This window comes from Podarcis gaigeae (assembly GCF_964106915.1).
Source record: "Podarcis gaigeae genome assembly, chromosome: 1".
Lineage (NCBI taxonomy): Eukaryota > Metazoa > Chordata > Lepidosauria > Squamata > Lacertidae > Podarcis > Podarcis gaigeae.
In genome coordinates, this window is record NC_139678.1 from 12,274,197 (window position 1) to 12,296,434 (window position 22,238).

Genomic DNA, 22,238 nt, shown 5'->3' on the forward strand with positions numbered 1-22,238 from the left:
GCTCAGTGGTTTAGACCGTAGCACCACCTGCATCCCCCCCCACCTTTCTTATTTTTGCTATTTCCAAATATTGTTGTGGAAGAACCACACTTATCTTCCTATTTGTATTAAAAAAGGTTTAAAGACTCTCTCAAGGTAAATCTAAAAAAATGTAGTATAAACACGACAATTGGGAAATACTGGCCTGCGAGTGCTCCAACTGGAGAACAACCTTTACCAAAGGTGTCATGGACTTTGAAGATAATCGACCTCAGGACGAAAGTGACACACGTGTTAGGAGGAAGACACATTTGGCCAACCCTCACCGTGATCAACTCCTGCCCAGAAGCCTATATACCCACTGTGGAAGATCGTATGGGTCTGAGTGATCGCCAAAGAAGAATTTCAGATATAGAGTCATACTGGTCATTTAAAGCCCATGGACACACATGTAGGCAGGCCTACATATAATGTGTTGTGGTAATTTAACCTAGAGGTTACCAGAGCATAGACAATAATAGTCTTCTTTTTTTAAAAAAAATATTTATTAAGCCTTTACAGAAGAAAAAAAAATAGCTACAACACAAATGAAGAAAAACAAACATAGTCAAAAATACAGAAAAATAAAAAAATACAGAAAAATAAAATTACACCAATCTAAAAAGAAAAAGAAAAACTCCGATTTTTAACTTCATACGGTACTTAGTTATCCTTCTTTCTTGACTTCCTCACGCCTCCCTTTTTTGTGTTCCTCTTTACCCAATCAGAACAGCAAATCCTTACCTTCTTTTAAAACTCATTTCTAATTATTAGAATCATTCTATTATGTCTCCAATCTTCCTGCTTGTACTTTAAACACCTTTAACATATTATTTTACTTTTGACATAATATAACTTTAGTCTTTTACCCTTTTCTATTACATTTTTACATACTTTTTCAAACTATATCACTAATGCCATAATATTGTCATATCCAACATCATTTTAACATTCATAAACTTTGCAGTGTTTCTGCAGGTAATCTTTGAACTTCTTCCAGTCCTCTTCCACCGACTCCTCCCAGGTCTCGGATTCTGCCAGTCATTTCTGCCATCTCCATGTAGTCTATTACTTTCATCTGCCATTCTTCCAAGGTGGGCAAATCTTGTGTCTTCCAACAATAGTCTGTCCTTGTTGAGATAAGGGCACAGGACTTGGAAGGCGGCACCCCTATTTACTCCTGAAAGTAATTAAGTAATTATTCCTTGCTGTGTCCAACACAGTCAGGTGCAACAAAATTAGCATGGACCTGATTTCTTTGTGGTGCTTTGTTCCCCCCCCCAAAAAAAAAACTCTTCTCCCTTCGCCCCCCTTCTCCTGGCTCAGGAAAAGCAGCCAAGCAAATATCTTTCCGGAAAGGCTCACACATTTCTGATTCAGACCAGTTGCATAACAAAGCCATTTATGTACAGCTGCTGCATTGTGTGTGTCTGGTGGAATGGGTAACCCTTGCGAAGCAGAGCGGCGCCCTCACTGGTCCCTGGGTTTCCCAGGAGACCAAGAATTGTCACCCAATGGGAAAGGACATAGGGCAGCCCAGCTTCTGAAGGAAGGACTGCCTAATGAGCGTGCACCATCTAGTGGGGGAAAGATGCTCTTTCCATCTTTCTCTAGGCTGGTCTCCACAATGTGCTGCTTTGCATGAGTTATTAGCACAACGGTTCTCAAGCTTCCTACCTCCAGGGCCTCTTTTCCCTGTGCTTTAACAGGCAACCCCCTCTTCCCTGGGAACCGTAGCAGGTGGTGCTGTGGGTTAAACCACAGAGCCTAGGACTTGCCGATCAGAAGGTCGGCGGTTCGAATCCCCGCGATGGGGTGAGCTCCCGTTGCTTGGTCCCTGCTCCTGCCAACCTAGCAGTTCGAAAGCACGTCATAGTGCAAGTAGATAAATAGGTACCACTCCAGCAGGAAGGTAAACGGCGTTTCCGTGTGCTGCTCTGGTTCCCCAGAGTCGGTCACGACTGGACCTAATGGTCAGGGGTCCCTTTACCTTTACCTTTAATGCTCAAAACCCTGAACAAAGTACAGCTCCCAGAATTCTTTTGGGGGAAGCCATGACTGCTTAAAGTGGTATCACAGTGCTTTAAGCATACAGTGTGAATGTGACCCACCTGTGTCTCAGGTGTAAGTGTTTGAGGTAGGATTGGTTAATTAGGATGAGTTGACAAATTTACTGCTGTTTGTTAGCTGCAAGTCATACACTTGGGGTTTTTGCTTTAAAGTCAACTGAGTCAGTTGTCTTGAATATTTAACCAACAAAGTAAGGTAAAGTTCTCTTTCTATACAGGGATAACACAACTCATTTTTTACAGGCAGTAGTTTTATAGTATGTTTCAAAAAGTAATCTGTGGTGTACTTCTCTGTAAATTCCTTTATCACCTAGAGTAATCTACTGAAGAAAGGTTATTTTACATCTTAACTGGATTACATTAAAAACACAGTGAGCATCTGTAGGAGTTTCATATTGTTATTTCTAAGTTTGGAAATATTTATTTTTTGCAATTTAATTTTAGTCTAAATGTTTTCATTACGAGGTGGGTTGTTATTTTTCTCCTGCAACATAAGTCTATTGTTTAAACATATATGGTGGGTAAAACTACTAACAGGTACCTTTTAAACTCCACAGTTGTTACCCCATATGTTACTTGGATCACCTTAATTATTTGGGTAATATGCGGTGCAATGTCTTTCAGCTTTGAAAGAGTGCAAGTATCAGCATAAAGACTTTTATCAGAAACTCAAGTCAAATACCTGCATTAGGTATATATGCATCCTGAGAGTTTAATAATGTCTGGATAATGTAAGTGGGATCTGCAACGAAATGTTGCAGCGTGAAGCCCTCTAGCTATGCTTTCTCTCCCATGACTCTCCATTCCATTCCATTCCCTACCCCACCTTGTTTTCTGTCTATCCTACCCCTAAAAGCCAGTCACTGTTCACTGAGCATGCTCAGTCCCCACTGGGCTGGTTGACCTTTTGACTGGGCTGGTTTGGGCAGGTAGGGAGTTTCAGTTCCAAATCTTTGGGACCCCCTGAACCTGGGGCAGGGCTGTAACTCGGCAACAGAGCAGCTGCTTTGCCCATGCAGGACTTCTTAGCAGGATTTGTGTGTCAAGATCCAGAGGCAGGCTTCAAAGTGGGATCAAGGCAAACACCAATTACTTCATGGGGCAATTAGGTTTTGGTATCAGAATCCAAGAATGGAAGCAGAATTTATTCTGGTGCAAACCGAATATTTCTTTAAGATCTTTCTGCTGCTGAAATGTCACTTGGCGGAGATGCTAAAGGGGCAAAGGACTGCCCAGTCCCCTTCTTTAGTTTCTCTTCTAAAATGTAAAAGGAGTTGGGCAGAGCCATCTGTTGGCAAAACTGATTAATCTAACCCAGGGGTCAGCCAACTTTTTCAGCAGGGGGCCGATCCACTGTCCCTCAGACCTTGTATTTCTTTGTGTATTTATCCTGCATTTTATAATAATAAAAATAATAATACATAAAGTCCCAGATTCAGCCTCTGGTATCACCAGGTAGGGGCTGTGAGTGTCCCCTTTCTTGAAATACCAGAGAGCTGCTGCCAGTCAGAGTAGATACTACTGAACTAGATGGGCCCAAGGGTCTGATTCAGCATAGAGCAGCTTCCTCTGATACATCCCTCTTGTTTGCGGTTGGTGCTGTTTTGGCTACATAAGGAACTAAGTGTACTTGGAGAACTGAGTTGGCTATCAGATTAATAATAATAATAATAATAATTTATTTGTACCCCGCCCATCTGGCTGGGTTTCCCCAGCCACTCTGGGCGGCTTCTGCAGAGACAAAAAATACACAAAAATGTCACACATTAAAAACTTCCCTGAACAGGGCTGCCTTAAGATGTCTTCTGAATGTCAGGTAGTTGTTTATCGCTTTGACATCTGATCGGAGGGCGTTCCACAGGGTGGGCGCCACTACCGAGAAGGCCCTCTGCCTGGTTCCCTGCAGCTTTGCTTCTTGCAGTGAGGGAACCGCCAGAAGGCCCTCGGCGCTGGACCTCAGCTTTCATTTTTTTAAAGGGCAATGATAGCTTGAAAGCAGTTGCATATATGTTATGTTGTGTCAGAGTATGGGTCCCTCAGCTCAATATTATCTTAAACTGGAAATGGCTCTCTCAAGATTGCAGCCATTCTCCGCCTCACCTGGAGACACCAAGGAATGAACCTGGTGCCTTCTGCATGCAAGGCAGGTGGACTACCACGAAACTATGGTCCTTCCCCAGAACACGAGGGCTAGAACTCAACTTGAGTTTTTCTTTTGAGAAGAAAAAATGTATTTGGGGCACAAGTGTCTGTGCCAGAAGCACCGGTTTTGTAAACTACCGTATTTTTCGCTCCATAAGACGCACCTGACAATAAGACGCACCTAGTTTTTAGAGGGGGAATGCAAGGAAAAAATATTTCTAAAGGGAGCACTGAGCAGAGCCTGTATGCATCCCAGGCTCTGCTCAGCGCTCCCTTTCACGAGCTGTGTGGAGCTCCACACGGCTCGTGAAAGGGAGCACGACTCTTGAGGGCTTTTCCAGAAGGTGGGGAAAGGGACTGAGGGGCTGCCCTCTGCCCCTTTCCCCACCTCCCACAAAAGCCAGCAAGAGCTGCATCATGCTCTTTAAAGGGAGCGCGGCTCTTGTGGGCATTTCTACGAGGTGGGAGAAGGACAGCCTGTCAGTGACAGCGGAGCGCGTGTGTGGCTCTTGGGGGCTTTTCCCGCCTGCCTCCCACCTGCATTCGCTCCATAAGATGCACACACATTTCCCCTTACTTTTTAGGAGGGAAAAAGTGTGTCTTATGGAGCGAAAAATACTGTGCCGTACAGGGTTCCATATACAGCTCTATCTGTAATTCGAGATACAACAGACACATGCCCAAAATGTTGTGATTCCATTACTCAGTGCAAATCATAGAGTTGTAGAGTTAAAATAAATGGGCTCTGAGGATCACCTAGTCCAGGAATGTGCAGCTGTCCCATACGGAAATCAAACCCATAATCAAACCCATTTTTGGTACTGGTTTCAGTGTCCTTGCTTATGATTTCAAATATGGCATATTCAACACAATCATCACCGATGTTTTCAGAATCACTCTTAGATACACCGTGGATGGAAATGCTCTTGCTTGATCCCAGTTTTGAAAATAAATGTCTCCATTCTCTTTTGGGGGGGGGGGGGTTTGGAATGAAAGGAAGAAAAAGCCATGATGGAGCAACCTCTGAGCTGCAAAGAATGTTTTGCGAAAAGCCACATGGGTGCAAAACACCTTACCAAGAAAACAAGTAAGTGCATTCAGGTGGACATGGACTTGGAAGAAGAACCCTCAAGCGGAAAGAGAAGCTCTCAAGATATACTTGACTCAATGGAAGCCACGACAACATCTCCATCCTCTGAGAACTTGCAGGCTTGCCAGATTCCAACTGCACATGCCACGCCCAGAGAGTTCCCGTCTCTGCCTATGCTGCGACTTCCGCTTTCACCTCTGCCACCCCCTCCTTCCCCTCCTTTGATGAAGGCCACATCTCTGTGCAACAAGGCCCTGCCGTCCTGCAGTGTTGAAGGCTCCACAAAGGCTCAGAGGCCAATGCTGAAAATGAAGCCGTTCAACTGGCAAACACTTCCCTTGGACGCCACGAAAAGTGAGTACGCTGGCTGTGTTCTACCTCTGCTGCCCACTGTGTAGGGAGAGTGCCATTGCATTCAGGTTCTGGTTGTGGGCTTCCCATGGGCATCTGAGAACAAGCCAACCCAGCCTGATGGGGCTTAAATAATAAAATTATCATTATTAAGATGCTGGGCTGGATTGGTCTTTGGTCTGGCTCCAGCAGGGCTGTTTTCAAGTGTGTTCTGTAATAAACCAGGGGTGACTAACCTGTGGCACTGCAGATGTCCATAGAATCATAGCATTGTAGAGCTGGAAACGCTCCATCATTGTGCGTCTTTTCCAGGTGGCCGTTCTCTCTGGACTTCAGCGGTGACCAATGGTGATGAAGATATAGAGCCTGATTATATTAGCATAGAGCGACTTTTCTGTGTACCTCAGGCAAGCCATCAGGAGAAAAGAGAACTCAGACTGAAGAAGCCAAAGGAGGTACAATAGCTGAGTGTCATTCCCCATAATTTGATGGGTTTTAAGCACTTGTGGTCTCTTTTAGCAGGGCAGGATCTCCAGTGCTGTATTTGGGGCCGGGAGAGGGGGGTGGTTCCCTCGCACAGGATGGAAAGCCAAGGGGGAGCAAAAATTGAGAAGATCCATTTGAGGGCACCAAATTTTGGGCTTACCATGTTACGAAAGATTACCAAAGTCAGCCCCTTGGCATCTCTTAAGACCTGTCTTTTATTTGTACAAATGTGTTTTTAGGATGTGCCTTTTCTGATAGGTTTTTTGTGTTTATACTGTGTTAGTAAGTTGCTTTGGGTCAATTTTGTGAGGAAAGCAGATTATAACATAACATAAAACATAAGATAACATAAGCTAACATAAGAACATAAAACATAACATAACAACATAACATAACATAACATAACATAACAACAACATAACAGCATAACATAAAATATAACACAACATAAAGCACTATAAAAATGCTAGGAAGTGGGAGATGGTGAGGAATCTGAAAACCACCACATTCTCTGTGTCTCAGAGCTTTGTTCAAAGAAAGTAGGCGAGCAGTATTAACTTGTTCCTGCTACTAATTTTTTTTAACCACCCCCCCTCTTAAACAGATTTCCTTCGTAGATCGAAAGAAAAGTCTCCATCTGAACATAGTGCTAAAGCAATTTAAATGGTGAGAGTTACTTGGTCAATGAAATGTGTTGGGTGGGGTGAGGGGAAGCGATGACTAAACCTGGCCCCCAGCAGCATAGGCAGAATTTCAGCATGAGCAAATATGAAGCCTGGTAGGGCATCAGATCGTTGGGGCATCTATTGTCTAGTCTGACTGGCACTGGCTCTCCAAGGTCTCAAGGCAGAGATCTTTCCGAGATCCATTTTAGCAGAAGATGCCACTGAGATGATCTCTCTACTTCCAGTTTGTTTCCTCTCTACCACCAGTAAGAGCATATAAGTATGACAAAAGTTTTTAAGAGGGACCAAGCTGGCTGAACACAGCATGGGAAACCAAAGGAGATGACTACATAAGCCCAGAGCTTTCCACACTTTTCATGTTGGTGACACACTTTTTAGACTTGCGTCTTTTCGCGACACGGTAATTCAGTTTTACTAGCAAACCAGAGGTTAAACTATCCCCTTTCCAGCTCCCAGGGGAGGAGTGTGGGGAGCGTTTGTCATGCAATTGCGTATAGGTGTGTTGCCAGGAAATAAGTAAATAATTCAATTAAAACCTGGAAATTATGGGAGAGAGCTGATGAGTCCTCGTGGCTTGCAAGCAGACCCTCCCTGTAGCCTAAAGAGGAGGTCAGTGAGGGTGGAGGAAGCCCCAAAGAGACATGAGGTGCAGTGGGGCTTTGTTTACACTGCTCAGCCTCCCCACATGTCCTCTCGCCTCCACCAGATTTTCAATTCTAGCTGTAGATATTTTTGGATCCAGTACTTTTGATTGAAGAGGGTGTTTAGAGGGTTCTCCCCACTTGATGTGATTTCACTTATGCACGTGGGGGCCCGAAACATAACTCCCACGTAAGTTGGGGGGACGGGGCACCTGTGCTGAGATTTCTTCCTAGCTTTTATGTTTGTGCATCTTAATCATTCCACTTCTTTCCTGTAGCTCGAATCAGCAAATAGCCAACATGATTTGGAAAGGAGACAGGAGCATGTTTGACGAAGAGGCCCTGAAAAACCTAATGAAGCTTCTGCCCAAAAACCATGAGGTATGAATACGGGCTTCCTCCCCATATTAATTTTAGATGTGCTTATTAGTGCACCAAGAAAGTTGTCGCAATTTCCTTGAGCCTGTAACAGCTGAGGGTGTTATGTGTGGCTTAATTACATGCAGATGGGAAGGTTGGAGGAGGGAGAGAGAAAGGGGGGGGGGGCAGGGAGTGGCCCTGTCCCGCCTACTTTTGCCTGTGGCCCCACCTACCACTGGCACACAGAAGAACCCCCAGGAGAATGCAACCCCCAAATTGGGAGTGAAGGTTCTCCACTCCCCACTGTCATCACTGCACCAGACTAGCTTTCTTTCATTCATGGAACCGGAACCTGTGCCAGGTGTCTTGCTGTTTCTGAAGGTTAAGTTAAGAAATAACTTGAGAGTTGTCTCAAAGCCATTAGTCATGCTCTGCAACTATTAAGAGAGCATATTTGGAAGTTGCTAGGCAATCACAAGTGGTGCTCCTGACCTCCCTGGAGCTGGCAAGGCACGTGAGTGCATGCATACCATAAGACGAGCCTGCTTTGGTCAGGCCAATGGCTCATCCAGTTCTGTTCTCAGAGTGGCCACCCAGTCTGCAAAGCTGGGCATAAGCTCCACAGCACTCTGCCCACCTGTGAATCCCAGCAAGTTGTATTCGGCGGCATGCTGCCTCTGACATTTTAATAATAATAATAATAATAATAATAATAATAATAATAATAATAATAAATAATAATAATAATAAATAATAATAATAATAATAAATAATAATAATAAAATTTATTATTTATTATTTATACCCCGCCCACCTGACTGGGTCTCCCAGCCACTTTGGGTGGCTTCCAACCAAATATCAAAAACAATACAGCATCAGACATTAAAAACTTCCCTAAACAGGGCTGCCTTCAGGTGTCTTAAAAGTAAAATAGTTGTTTATTGCCTTGACATCTGCTGGGAAGGTGTTCCACGGGGCAGGTGCCACTACCAAAAAGGCCCTCTGCCTGGTTCCCTGTAACCTCACTTGTCACAGCGAGGGAACCGCCAGAAGGCCCTCGGAGCTGGACCTCAGTGTCCGGGCTGAACGATGGGGGTGGAGACGCTCCTTCAGGTATACAGGACTGAGGCTGTTTAGGGCTTTAAAGGTCAGCACCAACACTTTGAATTGTGCTTGGAAACGTACTGGGAGCCAATGAAGATCTTTCAGGATTGGTGTTATGTGGTCTCGGTGGCTGCTTCCAGTCACCAGTCTAGCTGCCGCATTCTGGATTAGTTGTAGTTTCCGGGTCACCTTCAAAGGTAGCCCCACATAGAGCACATTGCAGTAGTCCAAGCGGGAGATAGCTAGAGCATGCATCCCCCAAAGGGCTCTGGGAACTGTAGTCCTCTTCTTAATATTTATTTCTTAATTTATAAAATGCTTGTTGCTTCATACAGTTAAAGGGAGGAGAACACACACTTTAAGTGGTTTACAAAAAAAAAAAAAAGCAATGTACTATGTCTGGGTATCGCTGCTTGCAGTTCAGAGCTGGTAGCGACGAGTCTTCCTCTCTTTTGTCAGATTGAGAGAATGAAAGCATTCAAGGGCGAAAAAGCCAAGCTAGGAAATGCAGATCAGTTTTATCTGTGTCTCCTTGAAGTTCCCAGGTAAGAGCCGTCTTTTACTTCCCCTTGCCTACAAGTTCTGCATGACTAGCATAGGCGTTTGCAGGGCTGGTTCTACCATTAGGTAGAGTGATATGGCTGCCTCAGGCAGCAGTTTCTTGTGGGGTGGCGCCGGTGGCAGAGGACTGACAGCAGGGGATTGTGAGTGAAACGTTTGTGTCACCTAAGTCTGCATCTCTATTGGAATTACTATACTTTTAACAGTTTGGCTACGTGCAATTGTTTTTAAAATGTTTGTATTGTTTTTACGTACGGAACTGTTTTTACCCTTTTCTTGTTTTTACATTTGTAAGCCTTTCCTGCACCAACAGAATGCTGAGAAAGGATTTGTCCAGTATTTCTTTCCCCTGTTTTTCATTCTGAACCATATCCTGTGAACAATTAAGAGATCATACAATATATTATTGTCTTTTTCTTTGCCTTGATTTTGCAGTGACTTGCCTTTTGAGGGCCCAGTTTCATTGCTGTATCCTGGCCTTGCTATAAAGGGGAGGGAAGAAATCTAAATTTTTTAAAAAAACATTTCAGAAAATAAAAATAAGTAAGTTTGCTACCCCCAACTGCTGTGCTAGAGACCATTGTCCTGTCACCAGTGTGACAACTGCCAATCAAAACAAAAAATTCCTTCCAGTAGCACCTTAAAGACCAACTAAGTTAGTTCTAGGTATGAGCTTTCGTGTGCATGCACACTTCTTCAGATACACTGAAGCAGAAGTCACCAGACCTTTCTATATAGTGAGAAGGTGGGGAGGGGTATTATTCAGAAGGGTGGTGGGAATGGGTGATTGGCAGATAGCTGTGATGAGCCTGTTGACGACTCTTAACGACTGCAATAGGTCTTACTGGAAAAAGCAAGGGGTGAGAAGGTGAAAAATGGCTTTGTCATGTATAATGAGATAAGAATCCAATGTCTTTGTTCAGACCAGGTCTCTCCTGGTATCTGAAGAAGTGTGCATGCACACGAAAGCTCATACCTAGAACTAACTTAGTTGGTCTTTAAGGTGCTACTGGAAGGAATTTTTTGTTTTGAATATGGCAGACCAACACGGCTACCTATCTGTAACTGCCAATCAAGTCAGCTTCTAGAAGTGGATTTTGTTTTGGGGTTGTTGGTTTTTTTTTTGCGCCTGGCCACCATCTTTCAGCAGAGGGTCTCTTGCCCTAGCCCTGGGTGTTTGCCAGGGCAGAGCTGTAGGCAGCTCTCCAAGGTGAGCCAGGAATTGAATCAGAGCCAAGAAGCAAGGAGGAATTGGAACTGAGAAGCACACTAGGGTTAGAGAGAACCAGGAAGGAGGACCTTGGAAATGAGGGACAAACAGGAGCTGGATTGGAAAGGGAATGCGGAGCTATACTAGCACCAATAAGGCCTTGTTACTCAGGCAACATCCCAGTTGAAACATGAAGTCTTCCATAGACCTTCTTGTCCAGGAGGGTCCAATGGCTGGCTTGGGTATAAGCAGGACCAGTTGAGAACTTGAGAGTCCATCGCTGTCAGGAAGATGCTTGAATCACAGCTCCAGACAAATCTTACTTACTCCTTTTCACCAGCTTATCCGTGGATGCTAGACAGGGGCAAAGTCTATTGTCTCCTGGAAATACAGCTAGAACAAAGGCATGTATGGTTCATGCTAAATAAGGAATGCTCTGGCTTTTAGAGAAAGCACACATAGGTTAGAAATTACATTTTCAGCTGCTAAGGATAAGAAAGTTCTGAAATGCGCTAGTCTTCAGAGATTGGGAGAAGCTACAATGGAGGTGGATGCGGGTGGTGCTGTGGGTTAAACCACAGAGCCTAGGACTTGACGATCAGAAGGTTGGCGGTTCGAATCCCTGCGACGGGGTGAGCTCTCATTGCTCGGTCCCTGCTCCTGCCCACCTAGCAGTTCGAAAGTACACCAGTGCAAGTAGATAAATAGGTACCGCTCCGGTGGGAAGGTAAACAGCGTTTCCGTGCGCTGCTCTGGTTTGCCAGAAGCAGCTTAATCATGCTGGCCACATGACCCGGAAGCTGTACGCTGGCTCCCTTGGCCAATAAAGCGAGATGAGCGCCGCAACCCCAGAGTTGGCCACGACTGGACCTAATGGTCAGGGTGTCCCTTTACTTTTTACAATGGAGGTTGGGGTAGTAATGCCAGTGGAAGAAGCAGAGTTTCAGAAAGGTCTTTTGGAGAAGGTGGAGAACGAAATCAATTTGGGGAGCATTGCTGGGATGGAAAAGTGACACACTATTATGTTAATATTTTTGTGAAGTATTCCATACTTTGAGCTGAATGTTCTAACGAGATCCTAGTGTGGTTTTTAATTGCCTCGTCCATGGCTCAATTTACTAGGTCTGATGATGATTATGTTTTTAAATAAAAAATACTGATTTCTCTTCGTAGTTACCACTTGAGGATTGAAGGCATGCTGATATGTACAGAGACGAACATTATGCTGGATCTGCTTTGGCCCAAAGCAAAATTGGTCAGAGCAGCTGCTGAGAGTAAGTGGACTGCAAAATTTAGGAACAAATGAAACAGATTCACACCATTGGTCTGTCTAACTTAGTACTGTTGTCATTGACTTGCAGCACCTTGTTGGTTATTTTGCAGACTAGTTGCGCTGCAGAAGGTGTGCTGGGGAGACCACACATTCAAGAAACGCAAAACCAACTTTTGCTAGGTTTTAATAAGAAAAACAAAAACTCCTTTTACACTAAATTACAATATATCAATAAGCATGTCCCATCCACCAGGGTACTGAGAAAGCTACATGCTGCTCTTTATATACCATACCCAACAGCTTAATTACCACAACTTAACAGCATCTGCTATACTGCTTCACAGCTGTAAAACTAGGTCACGTTACTTGCTCTGGCCTTTAAAGAAATACACATCTTGTGGAACAATAATGAACCATCAGATTTAAAGAGACCATTCAACACACCTCCCATCCGCATGATCTGCAAATTCCCTTGAAAAACCGCAATCCCAAGCTTCCAATTTTATTTTGAGTTTTGCATCTAGTACCAAATGCTGCTCTTGCCCAGACTAAGGGTGGAATGGCAGCAGGAGAATATAAGAAGAGCTGTGCTGGATCAGACCAAAGACCCATCTATCTTCTTCTCACAGTGGCCACCAGATGCTCTCAAAAGCCCACAAACAGGAGCACAGCAGGACCCTCAGCCTGCTTGAGATTCCCAGCATACTGCCTTCAGCAATGGAGGTAGAACTTGGCCATTGTGACCAGTAACCATTGACAATCCAGATTAAATAAATTAATTTGCTCAATTCACCCAAACAGGTGAAAATAATGCTAGCCGAATCTCCAAAACTCTAATGTCTTTTTGGAGATACTTTGATTTTTATTTGCATTTTTTATAGGACTCACACAGTTCTGTGTAGCTTTATATTTTATCAGTGACTTAATTGGATACCTCAGTTACTCATCATTTAAAGACAACTACGTAACAATTCAATTCTAAACCACTGAGCCTAGGGCTTGCCGATCAGAAGGTCGGTGGTTTGAATCCCCGCGACGGGGTGAGCTCCTTGTGCTCGGTCCCTGCTCCTGCCAACCTAGCAGTTCAAAAGCACGTCAAAGTTCAAGTAGATAAATAGGTACCACTGTGGCAGGAAGGTAAACGGCATTTCCTTGCACTGCTCTGGTTCACCAGAAGCGGCTTAGTCATGCTGGCCGCATGACCCGGAAGCTGTACGCCGGCTCCCTCGGCCAGTAAAGCGAGATGAACGCCACAACCCCAGAGTCGTCCGCGACTGGACTTAATGGTCTCTTTACCTTTAACAATTCAATACAAGAGTACTCAGAAGAACTGCCCACTGAGTTCAGTTTTCAATTGCAAGCTAAATATTATTTTCTTCCTGAATTTAAATGCAAGATACGGAGCAGCAGGGGTGGGTTTTTTGTGCAAACTCCAAGTAAAAACGACGTTTGCATTCTTCTCTTTTTCAGCGCTTCTTACAAACCGGCGCCTGCCATTGTTCTGCCAGTTGATTCTGAAAGTTGGAAACTTCTTAAATTATGTAAGAAGGTGGGGAGAGTGGGGCAATACCTACCTGTCTCACCTTTTTTTAATCTCTTCTTTCCTAACCCTTTCCTCCAGGGAACTTTAGACTGGTGTATTTGGTCCCCTTCTGCCCCTGGTTTATCTTTGCAACAACTCTGCAAAGTAGGTTAGGCTGAGACAGGGGTGGGGAACCTGCTTCACCCTGAGGAGCCACATTGTCTTCTAGGCGACCCTTGGGGGTGCTGGGGCAAAAGTGGGTGGAGCAATCAACGTAAACTTTTTCTTTGTACGGTAGGCTAGTTTATACACACAGGTGCTTAACTCCTTTCTATTGTCCATCCAGACAGGGAAGAAAGAGGCATTAGGGGAATTCAAGGATGCATTCTGGCCAGGCAAAAATGCTTGGGCCACTGAAAGTTGTAGCCTGGCAAAATATTGCTCAAAAAATGATAGGCTAATATGTCTAGATTAAAATGTGAAGTACCGGATGGAAGAAAAATTAGTAAGGAAAGAATATATAGATGATTTGAGAAGATTGTAGAATGCAAAGATTATTGTAAATTGTATAATGTGAAACAAATCAAGTGGGGGCAGAGGGAAGTAGGAAGAAGGAGAAAAGAATAATATGATGGATTGAGGAAATGTAAATGTATGGGGGGATGGGGAAGAAATGGTGTTGGCTTTGGTACATCTGTATTGTAATGTAATATGTGAAAACCAATAATAAATAAATAAATGTCAGTGAAAAGGAGGAATCAATGGGGGGGGGGAGAGAAATTTGTAGCCTGGAGTGGGTTCTGTGGGCCACATAGAGAGGCCTGGAGGACTGCATTTTGTACACCCACCACACCTCAGGCCTGATGTTCCCTATCCCTGGGGTAAAAGGTCTGATAGTGCCAAGGTCACCCAGGAAGTTTCATGGCTGAACAGGCATACCTTTTGTTGTTGTTCATGTACTAGACTCCTCAGCAACTATAATTATTGTTAATAATTTATTTGTATACCGTCCTATACCCGCAAGTCTCAGGGCGGTGCATGGCATAAAATGGCCATTAAAAACCACAAAATACCTCGGGTTACAGATGCTTCAGGTTGTGCACCACACCGAACTCAGAAGTACCAGAACGGGTTACTTCCGGGTTTTGGCACTCACGCATGCGCAGAACCACTAAATCACGCTATGCGCCAAAGCAGCACTGCAAGTTACGAACGTGCCTCCTGCATGGATCACATTCACAACCCGAGGGTCCACTGTACATAATACAACCCAGTAACCCCCTCTCCCCAACACATTTTAAAAGCGCATTGGATTCAATCAGCCAAAGGCCTGGTTGAAGAGGAACATTTTGTGCCCGGCGCCTTAAAGGTGTATAATGAAGGTGCCAGGCGAACTTCCCTGGGGAGAGCATTCCACAGATGGGGAGTGATGCAGAAAGGGCCTGTTTTCGTGTTGCCACCCTCCGGACCTCTCGAGGAGGAGGCACACGAAGAAGGGCCTCAGAAGGTGATCTCAGGGTCCAGGTAGATTCATAAGGTAAGAGGCGGTCCTTGAGGTACAGTGGTATCGCAGGTTACAGACGCTTCAGGTTACAGACGCTTCAGGTTACAGACTCTGCAAACCCAGAAATAGTACATCGGATTAAGAACTTTGCTTCAGGATGAGAACAGAAGAGGCCCCATTAGGTAAAGTGGTACCTCAGGTACAGTTTCAGGTTAAGAACGGACCTCTGGAACAAATTAAGTTCTTAACCCGAGGTGCTACTGTATTGCAGTCCTGAGCCGTTTAATTAGCCTTGGAGATTGGTCCAAGATCACCCAGTAAGCTTTGTGCATGGCTAGGTTTTCATTTTTGCTGTTGCTCAAGTACAATGAGATTCCTCACTTATATTTTATGGATCCTTTAGGGATGGGGAACCTGTGGTCCTCCAGGTGCTTTTGGATCCTGTAATCCCTGAATCCTGGTTAGGCCAGCCCAGGGCTGATGGGAACTGGAGTGGTCTGGTTCTCCATTCCATAATTTCATTATTGGGCCCTTTCATCCCTTCGCCTTGCGTGCTTGGTTTGGTGGCTTCTCAAGATATCTAAATGTCTGTGTATCTATTACAGTTGCCATCCAGCTGTGATGACAAAGGGGCATGTTGGGTGTGCCTCTTTCTTGGAAGTGTGTGGTTGGCTCATCTCACATCTGATCTTTCAGGGGCGTCACAGTGGGAATGCAGGAGGCTTCAGAATCAGCACGTTGCTCAAACTAACAGAGACAAGAGCAAATAAAAACAGCATCACTCTGCTCCATCACATCCTGGAGGTACGGATGCATTTTCTGCTTCTTTCTTGCGGTTGACTTTGATTCTGAGAATACATTAGGAGCAGTATTGCTTTAAGACAAGACAAAACTCAAGCCCCCTTATGAGAACTGATTGCACTTTTTAAGACATCAACTTTATGATTATAAATAAGCTAGGGGCTGCTGGCTTTCCTTGCTCTACTCACCAACCTGGCCAAACCCTCCCTTTACACCTGAACACCCCCACCTGCTCCACTGAACTGAAATTTCAGCCTTCACGACATAGGAAAATGGCCAAGTAAACAGCTATTTTCGTGGAGGAGGGTCAAGATATTAACTGATATGCATGAAATTTCAAATATAGCTATATAATCCCCAGTGTCATAAGATAAGACCTTTGGAGCAGACATTTAAAAAAAAAAGTATTTTATGAACCGCCCTACTGAACACCCAACAAAGAAAAAAGAAGAAAACTCCCTGGAAGCTGCTTGGCTTCTGAAAATTGTTACTTCTGGGTTTTCAGTGTTCGGAACCAAAATGTACGATAATGGAGGCTTTCGGGAACCGAGGTTTGACTGTACACACATTTTAATAAACAAATTCCCCTAATGCAGAAGGTCCCAGGTCCAATCTCTAATATCTCCTGGTAGAGATAACACTTCCTCAAATCCTGGAGCAGGCCATGAGAATGTTGAGCTATGAACCCAATGGCCTGACTCAATACAGTGGTGCCTCGCAAGACGAAATTAATTCGTTCCGCAAGTTTTTTCGTCTTTCGAGTTTTTTGTCTTGCGAAGCACGGTTTCCCATAGGAATGCATTGAAAATCAATCAATGCCTTCCTAAGGAAACCGCCTTCAGTCCAGGTCCGGGGACAGTCTGTCCCCCGACCTCTTCTGAAGGCTGGGGGGGGGGGGACAAGGGCTTTTCTTCCCACCCCCAGCATTTTAAAAAAACCCGGGACAGCAGAGGACTTCTCCGCTGTCCCGGGGTTTTTTAAAATGCTGGCGGGCGGCAGCACTGCCGCCCGCCAGCATTTTAAGATCGCCCCGGACAGCGGACTTCTCCGCTGTCCCGGGGCGATTTTAAAGCCCCCGGGAAGGCAGGCGGGGGGGGGGGGAGCAAAGACTTTTGCCCCCCGCCAGCCTTCAGAAGAGGTCCAGGACCTCTTCTGAAGGCCGGCGGGGGGCGAAAGTCTTTGCTCCCCCCCACCGCCTGCCTTCAAAAGCCGTCCAGGAAAGTGGAGAAAGCGCTGCGTTTTTCCGCTCTCCCGGGAAGGCAGGCAGGGGGGAGCAAAGACTTTTGCCCCCCGCCGGCCTTCAGAAGAGGTCCAGGACCTCTTCTGAAGGCCGGTGGGGGGCGAAAGTCTTTGCTCCCCCCCGCCGCCTGCCTTCAAAAGCCGTCCGGGAAAGCGGAGAAAGCGCTGCGTTTTTCCGCTCTCCCGGGAAGGCAGGCAGGGGGGAGCAAAGACTTTTGCCCCCCGCCTGCTTTCAGAAGAGGTCCAGGACCTCTTCTGAAGGCTGGCGGGGGGGAAGTCTTTGCTCCCCCCCCCGCCTGCCTTCAAAAGCCGTCCGGGATAGCGGGAAGCGCTTCCCTGCTATCCCGGACCGCTTTTAAAATGCTGGCGGTGGGGAGCAAAGCCTTTCGGCCCCCGCCGGCCTTCCTGGACCTCTTCTGAAGGCCGGAGGGGGGGGGAAAGGCTTTGCTCCCCACCGCCAGCATTTAAAAGAGGTCCCCGGAGATTTCCCTATGGGCTTTCTTCTTGCGGAGCAAGCACATAGGGAAATTCGTCTTGCGAAGCGCCTCAATAAACGGAAAAGCCTTTCGTCTAGCGGGTTTTTCGTCTTGCGAGGCATTCGTCTTGCGGGGCACCACTGTATAAGGCTGCTTCCTGTTTTCTAGGGACGCGGGTGGTGCTGTGGGTTAAACCACAGAGCCTAGGACTTGCCGATCAGAAGGTCAGCAGTTCGAATCCCTGCGACGGGATGAGCTCCTGTTGCTTGGTCCCAGCTCCTGCCAACCTAGCAGTTCGAAAGCACGTCAAAGTGCAAGTAGATAAATAGGTACCGCTCCAGCGGGAAGGTAAACGGTGTTTTCGTGCGCTGCTCTGGTTCGCCAGAAGCGGCTTAGTCATGCTGGCCACATGCCCCGGAAGCTGTACGCCGGCTCACTCAGCCAATAGAGCGAGATGAGCGCCGCAACCCCAGAGTCGATCACGACTGGACCTAGTGGTCAGGGGTCCCTTTACCCTTTACTACCTGTTTTCTAGTGCTTCTAATAATTGGTTGGTGCTTTGTACAGATGCAAAAACATGATTATTACCTTTTTTCCTACTTTTTGTTTTGTTTTGTTTTAGGAGGTTGAAAAAAAACACAGAGACCTTTTACAGCTTCCCCATGACCTGGAGTGTGTTTCAAAGGCAGCTGGGTAAACTCTCCTCCCTTCTAACATTTGAAATAAAAAGGTTAATGTGGGTTTGTTAAAGCAGAATTAGAATACAGTCGTACCTCGGGTTACAGACGCTTCGGGTCACGTGATTTCGGGTTGCGCACCGTGCAGAACCTGGAAGTACCGGGATGGGTTACTTCTGGGTTTTGGTGCTTGTGCATGCGCAGAAGCGCCTAATTGCAACCCGCGTGTGCGCAGACGCAGCGCTGCAGGTTGCGAACGCTGCAGGTTGCAAACATGCTTCCTGCACGGATCACGTTCGCAACCCGAGTGTCCACTGTATGAGCAAGTGGAGAATTCTGTGGCATGCTGACCGGGGTGGGGGTGGGGACACAGAACTGGGCGACGGCACTGCCTTCCCCTCTTCTTCCTGTTACCCCAACACAACGTCTAACCAGTTGCGCAGTGGCAAATTCAGAAGTGCAGGGTCCCTTCGTGATAGTCACAGCTGTGCCCCGCACAGCCACACCCCTTCTAAGATTGCACAATAATATTATACAGTTGTGTCATAATAATAATAATTAATGGATGCACTGCAACCGTTAATGCTGGTGTTGCCTTTCAGATAGATCCGCTGTTTTCTGTGCAGGTACCTGAGCAAATGACTTGGAGCGCTCTGATTCCGTGTTTTCCATGAAGCTCTGCTGTACGTTGCAGAACTTGCACACCGTTGCCTTGAAACGGAAGCCCCTTGTGCAGGCATAGGCAAACTCGGCCTTCCAGATGTTTTTGAGACTACAATTCCCATCATCCCTGACCACTGGTCCTGTTAGCTAGGGATGATGGGAGTTGTAGTCCCAAAACAGCTGGAGGGCCGGGTTTGCCTATGCCTGCCCTTGTGTTTTCAGCATTCCTAAATGCTTAGCTTTGGAGCAGCCTGTGGATGAAAAGCTCCCCTTTCGTGCTGGATGGGGTAGCTGTAGGGCAGGCTTCCTCAACCTTGGGCCTCCAGATGTTTTGAGACTACAGTTCCCATCATTCCTGGCCACTGGTCCTGCTAGCTAGGGATCATGGAAGTTGTAGGCCAAAAACATCTGGAGGGCCGAGGTTGAGGAAGCCTGCTGTAGGGTACTGGGGACAAGGACTCTGCAGGGACCCGGCTGCAGAAATGTGATTCCTGTATCCACATTCCACTCAGGTAGAGGACCATTGATAAGGCTCCTTCCTTTGTCTTGCATACGTCATCTCTCTCACCGCAAAGACTCTCCTTCTGTGTTTCCCACTGAGAGATATATGGGGGTGGGGGTGCTGAGGAAGGGAAGCTTCCACAATGGGTTTGCCTACAGCTGCTGCTTGTCATTTTTTTTTTTACTAAACCTCTTCCAGAATCAATGTAAAAGAGATGCAAGTGGAAGTGGAAGGCCTTCTAAAGAAATTGTTGGAAATCGAGCAAAAGATATTTTCATCCAAGGATGATGTGAGAGTCCAGTTTGGGAAATCTATTAAAGTAAGCTACGTGGATTTAATAATGGTACTCAAGCTTCCTTTTATTCCAGAATGTTTCTTAGTTGTGTCTGCTAAATGGGTTTCACAGGTCCTTCCTATCTTTAAGAGTCATGGGTCACATCCACAACATGCATTTATTGTACATATCTCTCCCCCCCAAAAAACCCCCCACATAAATGGGAACTGTAGCTTACCCCTGATGGAGCTACAATTCCCAGTACCTTTAAACTACAGTTCTAAGGATTAAGGGAAGCCATGCTCTAAATGTGAACATGCAATGTGGATGTGTGACTATGGTTTTCCACAAAGAATCCTGGGAACTGTAGTTTGTTATGGGTCTCCTAAGCCACTGATGGCCAAACTTGGCCCTCCAGCTGTTTTGGGACTACAATTTCTATCATCTCTGATTACTGGTCCTGTTAGCTAGGGATGATGGGAGTTGTAGTCCCAAAACAGGTGGAGGGCCATGTTTGGCCATCACTGTCCTAAGCTCTCTGCACCATTAACAAACTACAGTTCCCAGGATTCTGTGGGGGAAGCCATGACTGATACAACTACTTTAAATGTACGGTGTGAATGTGAGTCAGAACAATGGTCCATATAGCTCAGTATTGTACCCTCTCTCCATGACCCTCTGAAGGTCCCAGGGATCGAACCTGAGATCTTTTTGCATGCAAGCTATGGGGACACGGGTGGCGCTGTGGGTTAAACCACAGAGCCTAGGACTTGCCGATCAGAAGGTCAGCGGTTCAAATCCCCGCGACGGGGTGAGCTCCCGTTGCTCGGTCCCTGCTCCTGCCAACCTAGCAGTTCGAAAGCACGTCAAAGTGCAAGTAGATAAATAGGTACCGCACTGGTGGGAAGGTAAACGGCGTTTCCGTGCACTGCTCTGGTTCACAAGAAGCGGCTTAGTCATGCTGGCCACATGACCACATGACATGAGCTGTATGCCGGCTCCCTTGGCCAATAAAGCAAGATGAGCGCCACAACCCCAGAGTCGGCCATGACTGGACCTAATGGTCATGCTTACCTTTACCTTTACCTTTACCTTTACCTTTACCATAGAGCTATGACCCCTTTGAAATGAAAGAAAACGGAGTGGCCCCTAACATGGCTCTGCATGCATGTGCTGGAGCACCTGTGGCTTTTCTTAGGATCATAGAACTGGAGAGTTGGAAGGGCCCTTGAGAATCAACTAGTACCACTCCCTGCAGTGCAGGAATATGCAGCTGTCCCATACAGGGATCGAACCTGCAACCTTGGAGTTAACAGCACCCCGCTCTAACTAGCTGAGCTATCCAGTGGTGCAACGTGTGGAATAACGTTTAGGAGAGACCACTGGTGCGTGATGGTGCAGGGCGAGATTAGCCTTATGTTTTTAATTTGTCACCCTACATTTATTTATATATTATCTTTCTTCCATCATGCAACTGGCAGCATACATGTGGTTCTCATGCAGTGGCTCACTGTCCAGACCCCGGGTACCTTGGTTTTTGCAAAGTGGGGCCTCGTGTGCCTGGGATGCAAACCAGGTTGCTCCCCTCCACCCCATTAAGAGATGAGATGAATGCACTTTATTTTCAGCTGGCTGAAAAGAACAAATCGACTTGCCTGGTTAATTTAGGCAGCCTGTCAAGCAAAATTCTGAAAGCAAGGCCCCTTGCTGCCAAGAGATTGTGTGCACGAGAGAGTGAGAGATTGACAAGATGTTTGCCCGCATTGTGCCTAAAAACCAGTTGGTTCTGTCTGCAGTAGAGTCGTCTTCTCCTTCAGTTGACGGGTTTGCCACTTTGCACAAGCATATTCCGGACAGTATTGCAGATTGCAGGGGTCTGGCTAGCTAGAGACAGACTCCTCGCAATAATGCGTTGTGAACTGAATGGTGCGAAACAGGAGATCCATCCAAAATAAAAAGTGCTTCGTTGAGAAAGAAGTTGGGATCCCAGGCAACAACTGAGAAAAGAAGCTTGTTTTCCCCTTCTCTGAAGGGTAGAACTTGAACCCGTGGCTTCAAGTTAGAAGAAAGGAGATTCCAACTAAACACCAGGAAGATCTTTCTGACAGTAAGAGCTGCTCGGCAGTGGAACGAACTCCCTTGGAAGGTTGTGGACTCTTTTTCCTCGGAGGTTTTTAAGCAGAGGTTGGATGGCCATCTGTCATGGATGCTTTAGCTGAGATTCCTTCATTGCAGGGGGTTGGACTAGATGACCCTTGGTTCTATGATCCTACGATTTACTAGACTAAAAGATGATTGGCTAGAAAGGGCTTTATTCTATTTATTTCAGAAAGTTGCTCACAAGATGCTAGAGAGCTCTTTTAGACTATTTTCACATACCCCCCCCTTGATTCTGTTTTGTTTTTAAAAAAATGTATACCTTACCTTACAATTACTATTATTTTCTGTGGCTGCTTATGATAATATTAGTAAGTAATGGTCAAAGGCCTGGAAACGATGCCTTATGAGGAACGGCTAAGGGAGCTGGGCATGTTTAGCCTGGAGAAGAGGAGGTTAAGGGGTGATATGATAGCCATGTTCAAATATATA

General features: G+C 45.9%; 1 protein-coding gene across 1 annotated transcript in view; it reads left to right on the forward strand.

The window, feature by feature from the left end:
* LOC310842933 (inverted formin-2-like) overlaps positions 1-22,238 on the forward strand; it is a 30,219-nt gene that overhangs the window by 2,651 nt on the left and 5,330 nt on the right. Inside the window, exons 2-11 of the mRNA XM_083735263.1 lie at positions 5,226-5,673; positions 5,983-6,125; positions 6,761-6,822; positions 7,762-7,864; positions 9,407-9,492; positions 11,892-11,992; positions 13,462-13,532; positions 15,714-15,821; positions 18,156-18,226; positions 19,574-19,694. Of these exons, the coding sequence (XP_083591389.1) occupies positions 5,238-5,673; positions 5,983-6,125; positions 6,761-6,822; positions 7,762-7,864; positions 9,407-9,492; positions 11,892-11,992; positions 13,462-13,532; positions 15,714-15,821; positions 18,156-18,226; positions 19,574-19,694 (1,302 nt within the window). The 5' untranslated portion in view covers positions 5,226-5,237. The remainder of the gene's footprint in view (positions 1-5,225; positions 5,674-5,982; positions 6,126-6,760; positions 6,823-7,761; positions 7,865-9,406; positions 9,493-11,891; positions 11,993-13,461; positions 13,533-15,713; positions 15,822-18,155; positions 18,227-19,573; positions 19,695-22,238) is intronic.